This window comes from Staurois parvus, unplaced genomic scaffold, assembly GCF_062004578.1.
Source record: "Staurois parvus isolate SC_StPar_1 unplaced genomic scaffold, SC_StPar_1.0 ptg000154l, whole genome shotgun sequence".
Taxonomy (NCBI): Eukaryota; Metazoa; Chordata; class Amphibia; order Anura; family Ranidae; genus Staurois; species Staurois parvus.
This window is the reverse complement of record NW_028317950.1, coordinates 11,733,695-11,746,739: the sequence shown is the minus strand read 5'-3', so window position 1 is coordinate 11,746,739 and position 13,045 is coordinate 11,733,695. Positions and strand designations below refer to the sequence as shown.

The 13,045-nt window shown below is 40.3% G+C and overlaps 1 protein-coding gene across 2 annotated transcripts; it reads right to left on the bottom strand.

Annotated features, from left to right (window-relative positions):
* Nucleotides 1–2,348: 2,348 nt before the first annotated feature.
* FUT7 (fucosyltransferase 7) lies at nt 2,349–11,388 on the bottom strand. 2 transcript variants are annotated; one of them, XM_089675056.1, is made up of 3 exons: nt 11,140–11,388; nt 4,744–4,833; nt 2,349–4,183 (listed from the first exon to the last, which is right to left on the bottom strand). In XM_089675056.1, the coding sequence occupies exon 3, from the start codon at nt 4,171–4,173 to the stop codon at nt 3,127–3,129; it is 1,047 nt and encodes a 348-aa protein (XP_089531182.1). In that variant the 5' UTR covers nt 4,174–4,183; nt 4,744–4,833; nt 11,140–11,388; the 3' UTR covers nt 2,349–3,126. The 2 variants fall into 2 exon arrangements, with proteins under 2 accessions (XP_089531182.1, XP_089531183.1); XM_089675057.1 differs by lacking the exon at nt 4,744–4,833.
* Nucleotides 11,389–13,045: the final 1,657 nt, after the last annotated feature.

Sequence of the window (13,045 nt, the reverse complement as noted above, 5' to 3'; positions counted from 1 at the left end):
TTAAATTCATTTTCACTAAGAGCTGAGTACTGGAATCCTATCTAAATACCAGTCTGCTGTAAGTCCCTGACAAGACCTGGAGCCATAAAAGTCAACACTCCTGTCCAGTCAGAGCTCTACTGCTTTGCATATCAATGTCAGTCTACTACTCTGAACTGAGGAGCCAAGGATCTGCATATGTTACAAAAACACTGGAAGGTCTGTTCCAAGAAGCAGATAGATACATATACATGTGGGGCAGCAATGTGTGCTAATTACATAGGCAGATTCTTGCATAGTTAGATAGTTAGTCTGGCTGAAAAAAGACATGCCCATCCAGTTCAACCAAAAAAAAAAAGTTAAAATGCTATACCCACAATTGATCCAAAGGAAATAAAAAAAAAAAAAAAGCAAATAATGATCCAATTTGCTCTTGTAGGGGAAAAATTCCTTCCTGATCCCCCAAGAGGCAATCGGATATTCCCTGGATCAACTTGCCTAAAAAGGTTAGTATCCAGTTATATTCTGTGTATCTAGGAAAGAATTCAGGCCTTTTTTTAAGCGATCCACTGAGCTGGCCAGAACCAACTCTTGAGGGAGTCTATTCCACATTTTCACAGCTTTCACTGTGAAGAAACCTTTCCATGTTTGGAGATTACATTTCTTTTCCTCCGGATGTAAAGAGTGCCCCCTTGTCCTCTGCGATGACCTCAGGGTGAATAGCTCTACACCGAGTTCACTATATGAACCACTGATGTATTTATACATGTTGATCATATTCCCCCTTAATCTCCTCTTCTCAAGAGAGAATAAATTCAGTTCCTCTAATCTTTCCTCATAGCTGAGCTCCTCCATGCCTCTTATCAGTTTGGTTGCCCTTCTCTGTACTTTCTCCAGTTCCCCAATGTTCTTTTTGTGAATTGGTGCCCAAAACTGAACTGCATATTCCAGATGAGGTGTTACTAATGATTTGTACAGGGGTAATATGATATCTCTCTCTCTGGAGTCTATACATCTTTTAATACAAGAGAGGATTTTGCTCGCTTTAGAAACTGCAGCTTGGCATTGCATGCCATTATTAAGCTTGTGATCTACCAGAACCCCCAGATCCTTCTCCACCATTGATTCCCCCAGTTGTACCCCCCTAGTATGTATGATGCATGCATATCCTTATCTTCCAAGTGCATAACCTTACATTTATCAACATTAAACCTCATTTGCCACATAGTTGCCCAATTAAGCAGTGCATTGAGGTTGGCTTGTAAATTGAAGTTATCCTGTAAGGATGTTATTGCGCTGCACAGCTTGGTGTCATCTGCAAAGACTGAAATTGGATTTTTAATCTCAGACCCTATATTGTTTATAAATATATTAAAAAGTAAGGGTCCCAACACTGAACCTTGGGGTACACCACTGACGACCCCAGATCATTCAGAGTATGAATCATTAACCACTACTCTCTGCTTCCTCCTTAGTAGTGTTGCACAGCGATGCTGCCACCAATGTCCACGTAAAGCGGACGTTTTTCATGGATTTTCCAGCATGACCAATAACAGTAAACGAGAAGATCCACTAAAAACGGCCGACGGTATTGCCCCGCAAAGGGCGTAAATATCGGCCGATCTTTTGTGCGGACCCATCTATGGCCTGCATAGGTGGGGTACTGTGCCTTCTAGTCTTCTCTGATTTATTGAAAACAATAGACTCTCTATATTTACAAAATTTTTTCAATATTTGTTGCTGAACATACTCAGTGTTATACATACAACCAATAATGGAAGAATACATTCATAAAACATTGAGCAGCACATATGAAAATATATGGTCACCTTACAACCAGGTGAAAGAAAAATGGCAATGGTTATTGAAAGTACACCAGAGTTTCCATGTAAACTAATCAAGATATGATTTGACTGTCTCAGACTTGGATTTTCTGCTTTTGTGATCTAATCTTATCAATCAACAGCAGTTTGGTCTGGTTTCATGTCAGCCTTTAGGTGAGATTTTGGAACTTTGGGTGGGAGTGGTGAAGGTATTGCATGTTGATTTGTTTTATTAAAATATCTTTGGAAATTGTACTTGTAATTGGAATGCCCCCAACTAGTGGTCCTAATTTTTGCAATTTAAAGTGTATGTCAGCCAAAAGCTTTTTTGGGCTTTGGATAGAATAATAAATTGTTAAAAACCTTTTTATGTCTGTGTCCCATTATGGAGATGTGAAGTTTATATAACTCTGTCTCAATTTTGGTCACCAAAACAAGATTACTTCTAGGTGAGAATATTAAAAACCATAAAAAGGGGGGGAGGCCCCAACAGCAATTTAATTATTTCAAAATTGCAAATCTGTTCATCAAAATAGAAAAAAAAACTATAAACAAATATTTTTATTTGAATTTGTGATTTTGATGCACACTCATACTTTTATTTTAAACTCTGCAATACTCCCCTAGCTCCAACAAAGGGGGGTTTTAAGACCCCCAATATGTGTTAGCTTGTACCATATGAAGATTTAAAACATTTTGTTTGGACTGTCAACAGTTGGTTTGGTGCTTCATTCTTCTTTCCTGTGGATGGAGTCTTAAACAGTCAAAACCTGACAGAAGTTCTAACACTTACCCAGGAGCGGACTGACAACTCATGGGCCCCCGGGCAATAGGGGATCATGAAGCCCCTGTGTCCTTGCCCAAACTCAAAAAAGCCTATGGAAAAGGTACCAGGGGCATCTCATGGGGCCCCCTACCGACCCTGGGCCCTCGGGCAGTGCCCAAGTTTCCAAATGGTCAGTCCGCCCCTGCACTTACCTACACTATCTAAAACTACTACTGCCTTCAGTTTCTCCAGTGAAAGCTGGAAGTGGAGCAGTGCTGGAGCCACTAACACGGTGATATAGAGCCAAGTAAGTGTTTAGGACAGGAGGGGGTAGGACTGGTAGTGGGGTATTTTTTACCTTAATGCAGAGAATGCATTAGGGTAAAAAACATTTAGGCTTTAGTACCACTCTGATTGTAGCAACCAGTCAGATGATGGTTTTTATTACCTAAAAGTGGTGGGTTGCTACGAACAGTACTTTTTTTTTTTTTTTTTTTTCATAACTCATGTGCTTTTCTGTTGGTGAGCTGGGCAGACTGTAAAGAGAACCATCCTCCCTTAACTGTTACCCGTAAACCAGCCTTCCAAATTAGAATAGACTTGGTCCTTGGGCAAATGGGGGTATCTGGTACAGATCATACAAAATCTCTCCCTCCAATCATTGTATATCTTTATACCGTACTCCTGCCGCCAGTGGAAGTATTGTTCATAACGCTCTATGGTCATTGACTTTAAAAATGCAGCTAGATCCTTGGCTGATGCAAAGTCGGAGACATGAATAAAAGAGTCTGCTGGTATAAATTTCTCATAGTTTTCTCGTGGTGGGCCAAGCACTACAGGGACTGCCCCAGCTAGGAAGGAATTTTTCCAAAGTTTCTCTGTAATGTAGTCTTTATGGACTGAATTCTCCAAGGCGAGGTAAAAGTAGTAATGGGATATGGTGGGAAGAAGGCATGATGAACAAAGAGGCTTATTACTGGCTTTTCCGTACACATCCACATTGAGGTAGTTTGATAAGTCCTTGAAGAATTTAACCCGTTCTTGAGTCCGGTGATAATTACTAACAGCCCAGGTCAGAAGGCCCGTTTTAGCAGAGGTATTAAATTGCATGTGTAATTTGGGAACCAACTGCCCATAAGGCACAAAGATGTCTGAATCTTCTCGGTAAGTCAATGTCCAGTTGAATGTATTGTTCCATTTGCCAAGGTTCTTGGTGTTGGATGGAGACTCTAGAGTTGCCCAAACCCACACTTGTTCAGGGTTCCTAGAGTCAGTGGGCATAGACTGGCCCTTCTTATTTAATTCTCTGTGGTGAAAGACCACCACATCACTAAAATTCAGCATGTCTCTATTATCTGTCAGTCTACAGTTCTTGATATTATAGAGGTCAAGGCAAACATCTCCTGAGATATTCAGTGGATAATGGAAAGGCCAGTGCCAAATCAGTACCGTGGTGGTAATATCATGTGAGGTAATCAAAGCTTGTTCAGAACCAAAAGTAAAAAGTACAGATTGTATATTCCATCCTAGACTTAACAGCACAAAGATAGTTCCTAGAGCCATCCAATTTCGTAGCCTGTGCTTTCTGGACATTGGTAACACCATTATGATGTTGCTGTAGAAAGACAAGAACATAATTAGACATCTCAGTACAACAACTGAACTTTTATATAACATGAGAATATTTTGAGGCCCACATCTAGGATGCCATCGTTTTTCTTTTGAATCAACCAAATTTTATTTTTGGTCAAAAAAAACTAAAATCCGCAAACGAGAAACGCAAAATGGTAACAAACGCTGAGAAACTCACGTTTTTAATGGCAAATTTGTTTTTATTTGGTTTTGCAGTAAATTAAACAAAGCACAGCACAAAAGAAAGAATTATGAGAACATCAAGAGTGACAAGGGTGGGGAAGAACAATATTAATGGAATTGGCGTAGTCTGTGGATTCGAGAGATATGGATCCCCCCGTAGTTATAAAGGAGGCATCCCCAATCAGGCGATATTCAAAGGTGGTACAATAATTCCTTAACGTCTAAATGAGAAACCCTTGTAGAGAATAATGGGACCGCTCGGGAGAGAGTGGGGGAAGTAGGGAGAGAAGGAGGGAGAGCAAGAGGGGAGGAGAGAGGGGGGCGAAGTTTTTAACGTAACTTTTACATAGCTACCGTTACCTGCGTTATTAAAACGCCCCGTGTGCATGGAGCCTTAAAGGGTAAGGTCTGACCATGTAGGTTCTTTACAAGATAGTTTGCAGTTGGTGCCTGGGGACAAAGAGAATGCAAATGTATTAATTACCTTCAGCTCTCTGTATACAAAGGAAAAGGGGTACAAGTACATAATAGGGATAGTTTTGACCTAACCCCAAAAGAATCCCAATGGCTTAAATATTGTATGGTCCAGAAACATTTAGACAAAATAAAGGTGAATAAAGCACATGGACCAGATGGCTTACACCCACCTGTTCTCAAAGTGTTGAGCTCTGTTGTATATAAGCCATTGTTTCTAATGACTGGCTCAGTGCCACAAGATTAGTGCAAGGCTGATGTGGTGCCTATATTTTAAAAGTGATCCAAATCTTTACCAAGTAACTACAGGCTGGTTAGTTTAAATTCTTTAGTTGGGAAGATACTGAAGAATTTATTAAAAGAACACATAGAAGAATTTGTTCTAGAAAGCAATATTTAAACAATAGTCAGCATGAATTCATGAAAGACAGAAGTTGTCAAACAAATCTTTCTTTATATGAGGAAGTAAGCAAAACCTTAGCCAAAAGGAGTGCCAGTGGATATAGAATACTTGGATTTCTGCAAAAGTGTTTGACACAGTTTCCCACACGGCTAATGAGTTAGTAAACGTTTGCAGGCTTGGAAAATTAAGTTTGTAAATGAATAGAAAACTGGCTGAAAGTTTGTATTCAGAGTACTGTAGTGGTTAATGATTCATACTCTGAATGGTCTAAGGTTATTAGTGGTGTAGCCCAAGGTTAAGTGTTGAGACCCCTACCTTTTATCACGTACCTGGTGAAGACTGGAATGTTATGGAGGCCTCTCTTGCACCTCCTGCCCAACACTCCTGAAGGTGGAGACAGAGAATGTGAGGGCAAAGAGTGGCACCAGTGCTGGAGTAGCTGGCTGGTGGTGTCCACTCTGTAGGTGGGTAGAGCTGGTAGGCTTTGCACCAGAACAGAAGATGAAGCAGGACCAGGAGACAGGCAACATACAGCAGTCAGCAGCGACCAGGCAGAGCAGGTCCTGGAGGCAGTCCAAAGTCAGTAATAGCTGGGCAAAGCGGTACGGAAACAGTAGGCAAAGGCAAGTCTAGTAAACAGGCCGAGGTCAGAGTAGTCAGGTGAACGGAGTTTAACCACTTGCCAACCGTGCTATAGCCGAATGACGGCTACAGCGCGGTTGTCCAGTCCTGGGAGGGCATCATAAGGTGCTCTGATACCATGTGCCCTGATTCCATGCAAGGTGCTTTGATCCCATGTGCCCTGATCCCATGTAATGTGCTCTGATTCCATGTGCCTTGAACCCATGTAAAGTAAAGTGAAACATAGGTGACGGAAGAGAGAGTGTTTCGAGCCTGCCCTTTTTTTTTGGGGGGGGGGGGGTTCTTTTTTTTTTTTTTTTTTTTACTTTTTTGTCTGACTATAGATCTATGCTTGTCCTAAGCATGTTTGAAGCTATTTACTGTTGACCAGCTCACTACCTCTGCTGGAAGTTTATTCCAAGCATCAACTACTCTTTCAGTAAAATAGTGCTTTCTGGGTTTAGTTTTGAACTTTCCTCCATCTAGTTTAAGGTCATGTCCCCTTGTTTTTGGTTTTGGTTTCATATTGAAAATACTGCCCTCCTGAACCTTATTCACCCCCTTGATGTATTTCAAGGTTTCAGTCATATCTCCTCTTTCCCTTCTTTCCTCCAGACTGTACATGTTAAGTTCCTGAAGTTGCTCTTGATATGTTTTATCCCCCCAGACCTTTCACCATTTTTGTTACCCGTCTCTGGACTCGTTCTGTCTTATCAATATCTTTTTGCAAGTGAGGTCTCCAGAACTGGACACAGTATTCTAATGAAGTCTAACTAAAGATCTATATAGGGGAACCAGGACCTCCTTCCTCCTGTGATCCCTCAAGTGATGCATCCTAGAATTCTGTTTGCTTTCCCCACTGCCTGACCACACTGTTTGCTCATTTTGTAATCATCTGAGATAAGTACCCCCAAGTCCTTTTCCTCTGAAGTGCTGGCCAACAATATACCCCCAATGTTGTAATCTCTCAAAGGATTCTTTTTCCCTAGGTGCCTTATTTTACATTTAGAAACATTGAATTGCAATTTCCACTTTTTTGACCAATCTTCCAGCAATTCCAAATCATGTTCCATGTTACAAACACCTCCAGGGATATCAACCTCATTGTGCACCTTTGTGTCATCAGCAAAAAAACATACCTTACCCAACAAACCTTTTAGTTATATCACTTACATATAGATTAAATAGAACCGGACCTAGTACAGAGCCATGTGGTACACCACTAGATACTGGTCTCTTTTCCGAGTGAACCCCATTTACAACCACACTCTGGTATCTATCCTTTAGCTAGTTGCATATCCACGGAACCACCCAAGGGCTAAGTCCTAGCTTGTACAACTCTTGTGTTAGGTCATTATGTGGAACTGTATCAAATGCCTTGTCGAAATCAAGATATGCTATGTCCACAGCACCACCCAGGTCCAAAACATTGGTAATGTTAGTCTGACATGATCTGCTCTCAATAAAGCCATGCTGCTTTGGATCCAGCAAGTTGTGTGTTTTTAAGTGATCAATGATCCTTCTTTTCAGGAGTGATTCCATTAACTTGACTCCAACAGATGTTAAACTCACTGGTCTGTCATTTCCAGCTTCTACCTTGCTGCCCTTCTTGTGGATAGGTACAATATTACCTGTCCACCAGTCATGGGGAACTTCTCCTGTTAGAAGAGATTGATTAAGGTGCTCTGATTCCATGTGCCATGATCCCATGTCAGATGCTCTGATTCCATGTAAGGTGCTCTGATCCCATGTGCACTGATCCCATGTAAGGTGCTGTGATCCCATGTGCCCTGATTCAATGTAAGGTGCTCTGATTCCATGTGCTCTGTTTCCATGTAAGGTGCTCTGTTTCCATGTAAGGTGCTGTGATCCCATGTGCCCTAATTCCATGTAAGGTGCTCAGATTCCATGTGACATGATCCCATGTAAGGTGCTCTGATCCCATGTAAGGTGTTCTGATTCCATGTGCCATGATCCCATGTAAGGTGTTCTGATTCCATGTGTCCTGATCCCACATAAGGTGCTCTTGTCCCATGTGTCTTGATCTCATGTAAGGTGCTCTGATCCCATGTGCCCTGGTCCTATGTAAAGTGCTCTTATCCTTTGTGTCCTGATCCTATGTAAGGTGCTCTGATCCCATGTGCCATGATCTCATGTACGGTGCTCTGATCCCATGTACTTTGATCCTATGTAAAGTGATCTGATCCCATGTGCCATGGTCCGATATAAGGTATTCTGGTCCCATGTGTCCTGATCCCATGTAAGGTGCTCTGATCCCATGTAAGGTGTTCTGACCCCATGTGCCGTGATCCCATGTAAGGTGCTGTGATCCCATGTGCCATGATCCCATGTCAGTTGCTCTGATCCCAGGTGCCCTAATCCTAAGCAATGTGCCCTGCTGTGTGTCCCATAATATGCCCTGCTTCCATGTAATGTGCCCTGTCTCCATGTAATGTGCTCTGCTGCCCCCTATGTACAGTAGTTTGCCTTTCTGACCCCATGTGTTTTGCCTTGCTGCCCCCCTGTACACAACTCCTCTCAAGTTTGACCTAGAATTGAGCACCCATGCAGAAAAAAACAAGCACACGTTTTACAATAAACAAGTACATTTTAACCAATTGACCTCCGGAAGATTTTACCCCCTTCATGAACAGGGCATTTTTTGCTATACGGCAGTGCGTTACGTTAACTGACACTTGCACGGTCTTACAACACTGTTCCCAAATTAGATTTATATAATTTTTTTTTCACAGAAATATAACTTTCTTTTGGTGGTATTTGATTACCACATGGTTGTTTATTTTTTGAACTATAAACGAAAACAAAAGCAATGAAATCTTTGAAAAAAAGAAAAAAAATATTCGTAAATAAATATTTTACTTCTTGCTATAAAACGTATCCAATAAAAACTTTTTAAAAATAAAATGTCTTCATGAATTTAGGCAAAATCGTATTCTGCTACATTGGTAAAAATAATACCAATAAGTGTATGTTGATTTGTTTCTGTGAATGTTATAGCGTCTACATACTTTACATATACCCAATGACACTAGGTAGGAAGGGGTTAACATCTGGGAGAATCAAAGGGTTAACTGTGTGCCTAGCAAGTGTTATTGTGTTAATTGTGTGCTGTTTTTACTAGGGGATGTGCTGGTTTTTATTCCCTGCTTTGTATCCCCGTTGTCAGTAGAGAGATCTGTGTTGTTTTCAAACACAGATCTCTCTCCTGTCACCCGCTCCACCAAGTGGTGGGTCCTGGCCATAAATCATTGGCCGGGACCCACTGATTGGCATCTAAGGGAGCCAGTGAGGGCGCAGCCAGGTGGGTGAATGCGCACGTGTGCCCCACTACCAGGGAATGAACAATCCTGTGTGTGTGTGTGTATATGTGTGTGTGTATGTATGTATATATGTGTATGTATGTGTGTGTATGTATGTGTGTGTGTATGTGTGTGTGTGTATATATATATATATATATATATATATATATATATATATATATATATATATATGCAATTCCAAAAAATGTCAGTAGCAGGTGAATACAAAAATCTTCTTTATTGCATGAAGGAGTAAAAATATTCCATAGTAAACTTACACTAGCGCTTTTCAGTCTAAGAAACAGACTTTACTCACCTTTTGAGGCTGTAGACAGCAATAAAAACTTGACACTAGTTCTGATTCTTACTTTTTCAAAAACTAAACTGAGACTTTGGGCCACACAAAGGTCAGCAGGGACATTCAAAAATCCAAGGTGCACATAAGCATAGTGTGGAATTATGGCAAAGAGATCTGGTCAAGCTCCACCAATCCACTCAGCCCACCAAGCTCCACCAATCCACTCAGCCCACCAAGCTCCACCAATATAAAAATATTTAATTTGGGTGGACTGGTACTTTTAAAATGAAAGAATTAAAAATGCAGCAAGTTTCTTGTGGAAATAAAACTACTCTTACACACATAGACAGCAAATATTTGCGGAAACAAAAAAAAAAATCACAGTCCTTGAAGGCAGGTCACTGTCAGATGATGAATTCAGATCGTTGTTTTTTTTCTTCATGTGCAATGAGATGAAAGGAGTGAGCAGTGATTTCCATCTGACTCAGAAATATACTCACTTCTAGCTGAATTTTCATGTGGTGGAGGATAAGATGCAGTAAAGCATGCCTAGAGTGCTGAGGTGTAATGGGCACCATGTCTGAAAGTGCTCCGGTTTTGGACCAAACATTTCAAAGTCCATTAATGGCTAAAATCTTTTTTTTAATCAGTGATACATTGATCATTCAGTACAGTTTTCAGGTGAAATCATTTAGAATTTCCAGCCATCACTTATACTAAAAATAAGTTATACAACAGACATAGGGGCATATTAAAGGGTCAGTCCACCCATAAGTGATTGCTCATTGCTTAGTAGATCTAGTAGAGTAGATGTTTCTTCTCCTTCTCTGATGATGAAATCTTTGTGTTCAGTTCCTTTTGTCCTCACGCCTGTTGTTACTATTATGAAGGGTCCCCCACTCTTTCTTTTGCATATTATATTTTATCTTATATCATGGAGAATTTAACAGGAGAAGCTGGAACAGCAGGAAATTCTGATAATTGACACTGGAGTCCCCATACAAGAAGGCAGCAGCTGACTCCTATTCCTGTAGCTGAAACATCATCTTTGAACAAATATAGCTTCAAATTAATTGAATTCAGGAATTTTAAGACACCTGGATAGGACAGGGTTAATCTACTACCCATCAGCACTCCTTTTGCAGTGTCAAGTACAGAGGGACAATTCGGGTTTTAGGCTACAATTGTCATTTGCAGCATGCTTTATTGTGGTCATATCAATCTATAGTATGGTGAAACATTAATGTAAACACAAAATCAGTCAATGGTTTATAACAATGTCCCATAGACATTCTGTAGTGGGTGATCTTTTGTTTTTTAGCCTGCTGAAACGAAATATAGAAGGGAAAAAAAAAAACCAAGATGCTGGAAAATAATTCAACTCATTCTTTCTGATTATGATCAGTCTCAAATGGCAATACTGGAATCCTTAAATTACATTATCTTAATATTCTGCATACTGCAACAGGATGTTTTGCAAGTGAAGATGTAGAGATCAATGCAGTGAGGAATTTACAATCTGAAACTTTTAATAAAAATATATTCGTTGTGAAAAGCTATCTCACATTAACAATCCCTTTTTGCTTCTTTGAATATGACAAATTTCTTTTACCCAAAAGCATATGTTAAATGTCACTTACCAGCATACGGGCACCAATGGACCATTAATTGAGGGCAAAGTGTCAGGAATCTTGATTAGAGGCTTGCCTTGACTTTGGGACCTTTTACATCACAAAGTGTAGCTTTCCTCTTTGCATTCTGCACAGTGTTTCCCACCCGCTCCTGGGTTGCAGGTTATGGTGGAGGAGCCTGTAGGCAGGTGTCTTGGTGGCAACTCTTCGGAATGTTTGTCTAAAGGTGACTTCACTTTTACAGCTGCCATTGCACTCGGTTCCTTCTGCTTTTTGGCTATGTGTGCCCTCCTTCTTCCTCTTCAAACCACTGTGTAAGATGTACTCAGGAACACTGACTCAGTTCAGTACATGTCAGCACTGGTACACATCTGGGTAACGCAATGGGTAGTAAGCCTTTCTGAACATGCAGACTTATTGCTGACTGTCATACATACGGGACTGTTTCTCTTTATCCCTCTGATGTGCTATATTTTATTTTGGGTTAAATATAAACAGGTATTATTTATTTTTATTTTTTTTACACTGTAACTTGTAAATCCTTGTTTGAAGAGTGTAGGTTCAGCATGCATTTACTATAAATATCAGCACACTAACGAGTGATATTATAGGTATACAGTATTTGCAGTCTGGTGAGCTAAGTCATCTTCTGGTTTCTTATGTCTAGGATGCTCCAGAGAGAGTTCCCTTCCATAATTCACAACTCTCAATGCTAATAAGAATCTGACCCCACAGTCCTTTACCTTTTAGACCTTGATCCAGGACAATTCCTAAATTCTCTTTCTGTTGACCATTCCAGTCCCAAACTTACCCAATGACTTTCATTAGAACTGCAGTGGGCAATTTCAGCACCATTCTTAACCAATTCAATACCAGGCACTTGTACCCCCTTCCTGTCCAGGCCAATTTTCAGCTTTCAGCGCTGTCGCACTTTGACAATTGCACGGTCATGCAACATTGTACCCATATGAAATTTTTATAATTTTTTTCACACAAATAGAGCTTTATTTTGGTGGTATTTAAACACTACTGAGTTTTTTTTGTTTATTTTTTGCTAAATAAAACAAAATCTGGTGCAGCTGTGCATGGCAGCCAATCGGCATTTACCTTCAGCTTGTTCAGTTAAGCTTTGACAATAAAAGCTGAAAGGTGATTGGTTTCTATGAAGTTACACCAGATTTTGCACTCTCTAGTTTTAGTAAATTACCTCCATTTTGTTTTTAATGCTAATGTACCCAAAAGACAAAAAAGTATGTGGTCATATCATACATAAACAATTAAAGCATACACATCAGTTGCAGTGTAAAGCAAAGTGTCATATAAAAATCCAGGCAGCACTACCCTAGGACATTTCAGGTGCAAAACCACAGATATACCACTGAGGGAAATATTTAAAGAAACGGGAACTGGCTAATTGGAGACAGTTCTTTCCGCTGCATATAGATGAAGGTGATTGGAAAAATTGTACTTTGCTCACAGGAAGCCTTGCTATCAGATCTGTCAAGCAACTTTCTGATGACTTATGAGAATAGAAAACAGAGACAGCAATACTGTTCTATACACACATTTTATATATAGTGTAATGGGGATGACTGATCATTGGTTATAAATAAAGGGGGGAGTTCGGTAGCCTCATTGGGCCACAGCTTAAAGCCCAACCTCAGGTACGGAAACCCCCCCACCCCCTGCATTGGCACCCTCTCCCCCAACACTGGAAGGGTTAAATGCTTGTTAAGTCTAGGGGTGCATGAATAAGTTATGAAACGTACCTTATTTATTTTATTTGTTGATCCAGCAGAGCACCTACAGTGGTGTGACCTGCAAAGCCTCCTCTCTAAAGCCTAGTACACACGATCAGAAAATTGTACAAAAATACCACTTTCTGATTGTTAGTATACAGTTTTTGTCTGAAATT

Coding starts and splice junctions, on each gene's coding strand:
- FUT7 (XM_089675056.1), bottom strand. CDS start 4,173: ATGGTGTTACCAATGTCCAGAAAGCACAGGCTACGAAATTGGATGGCT.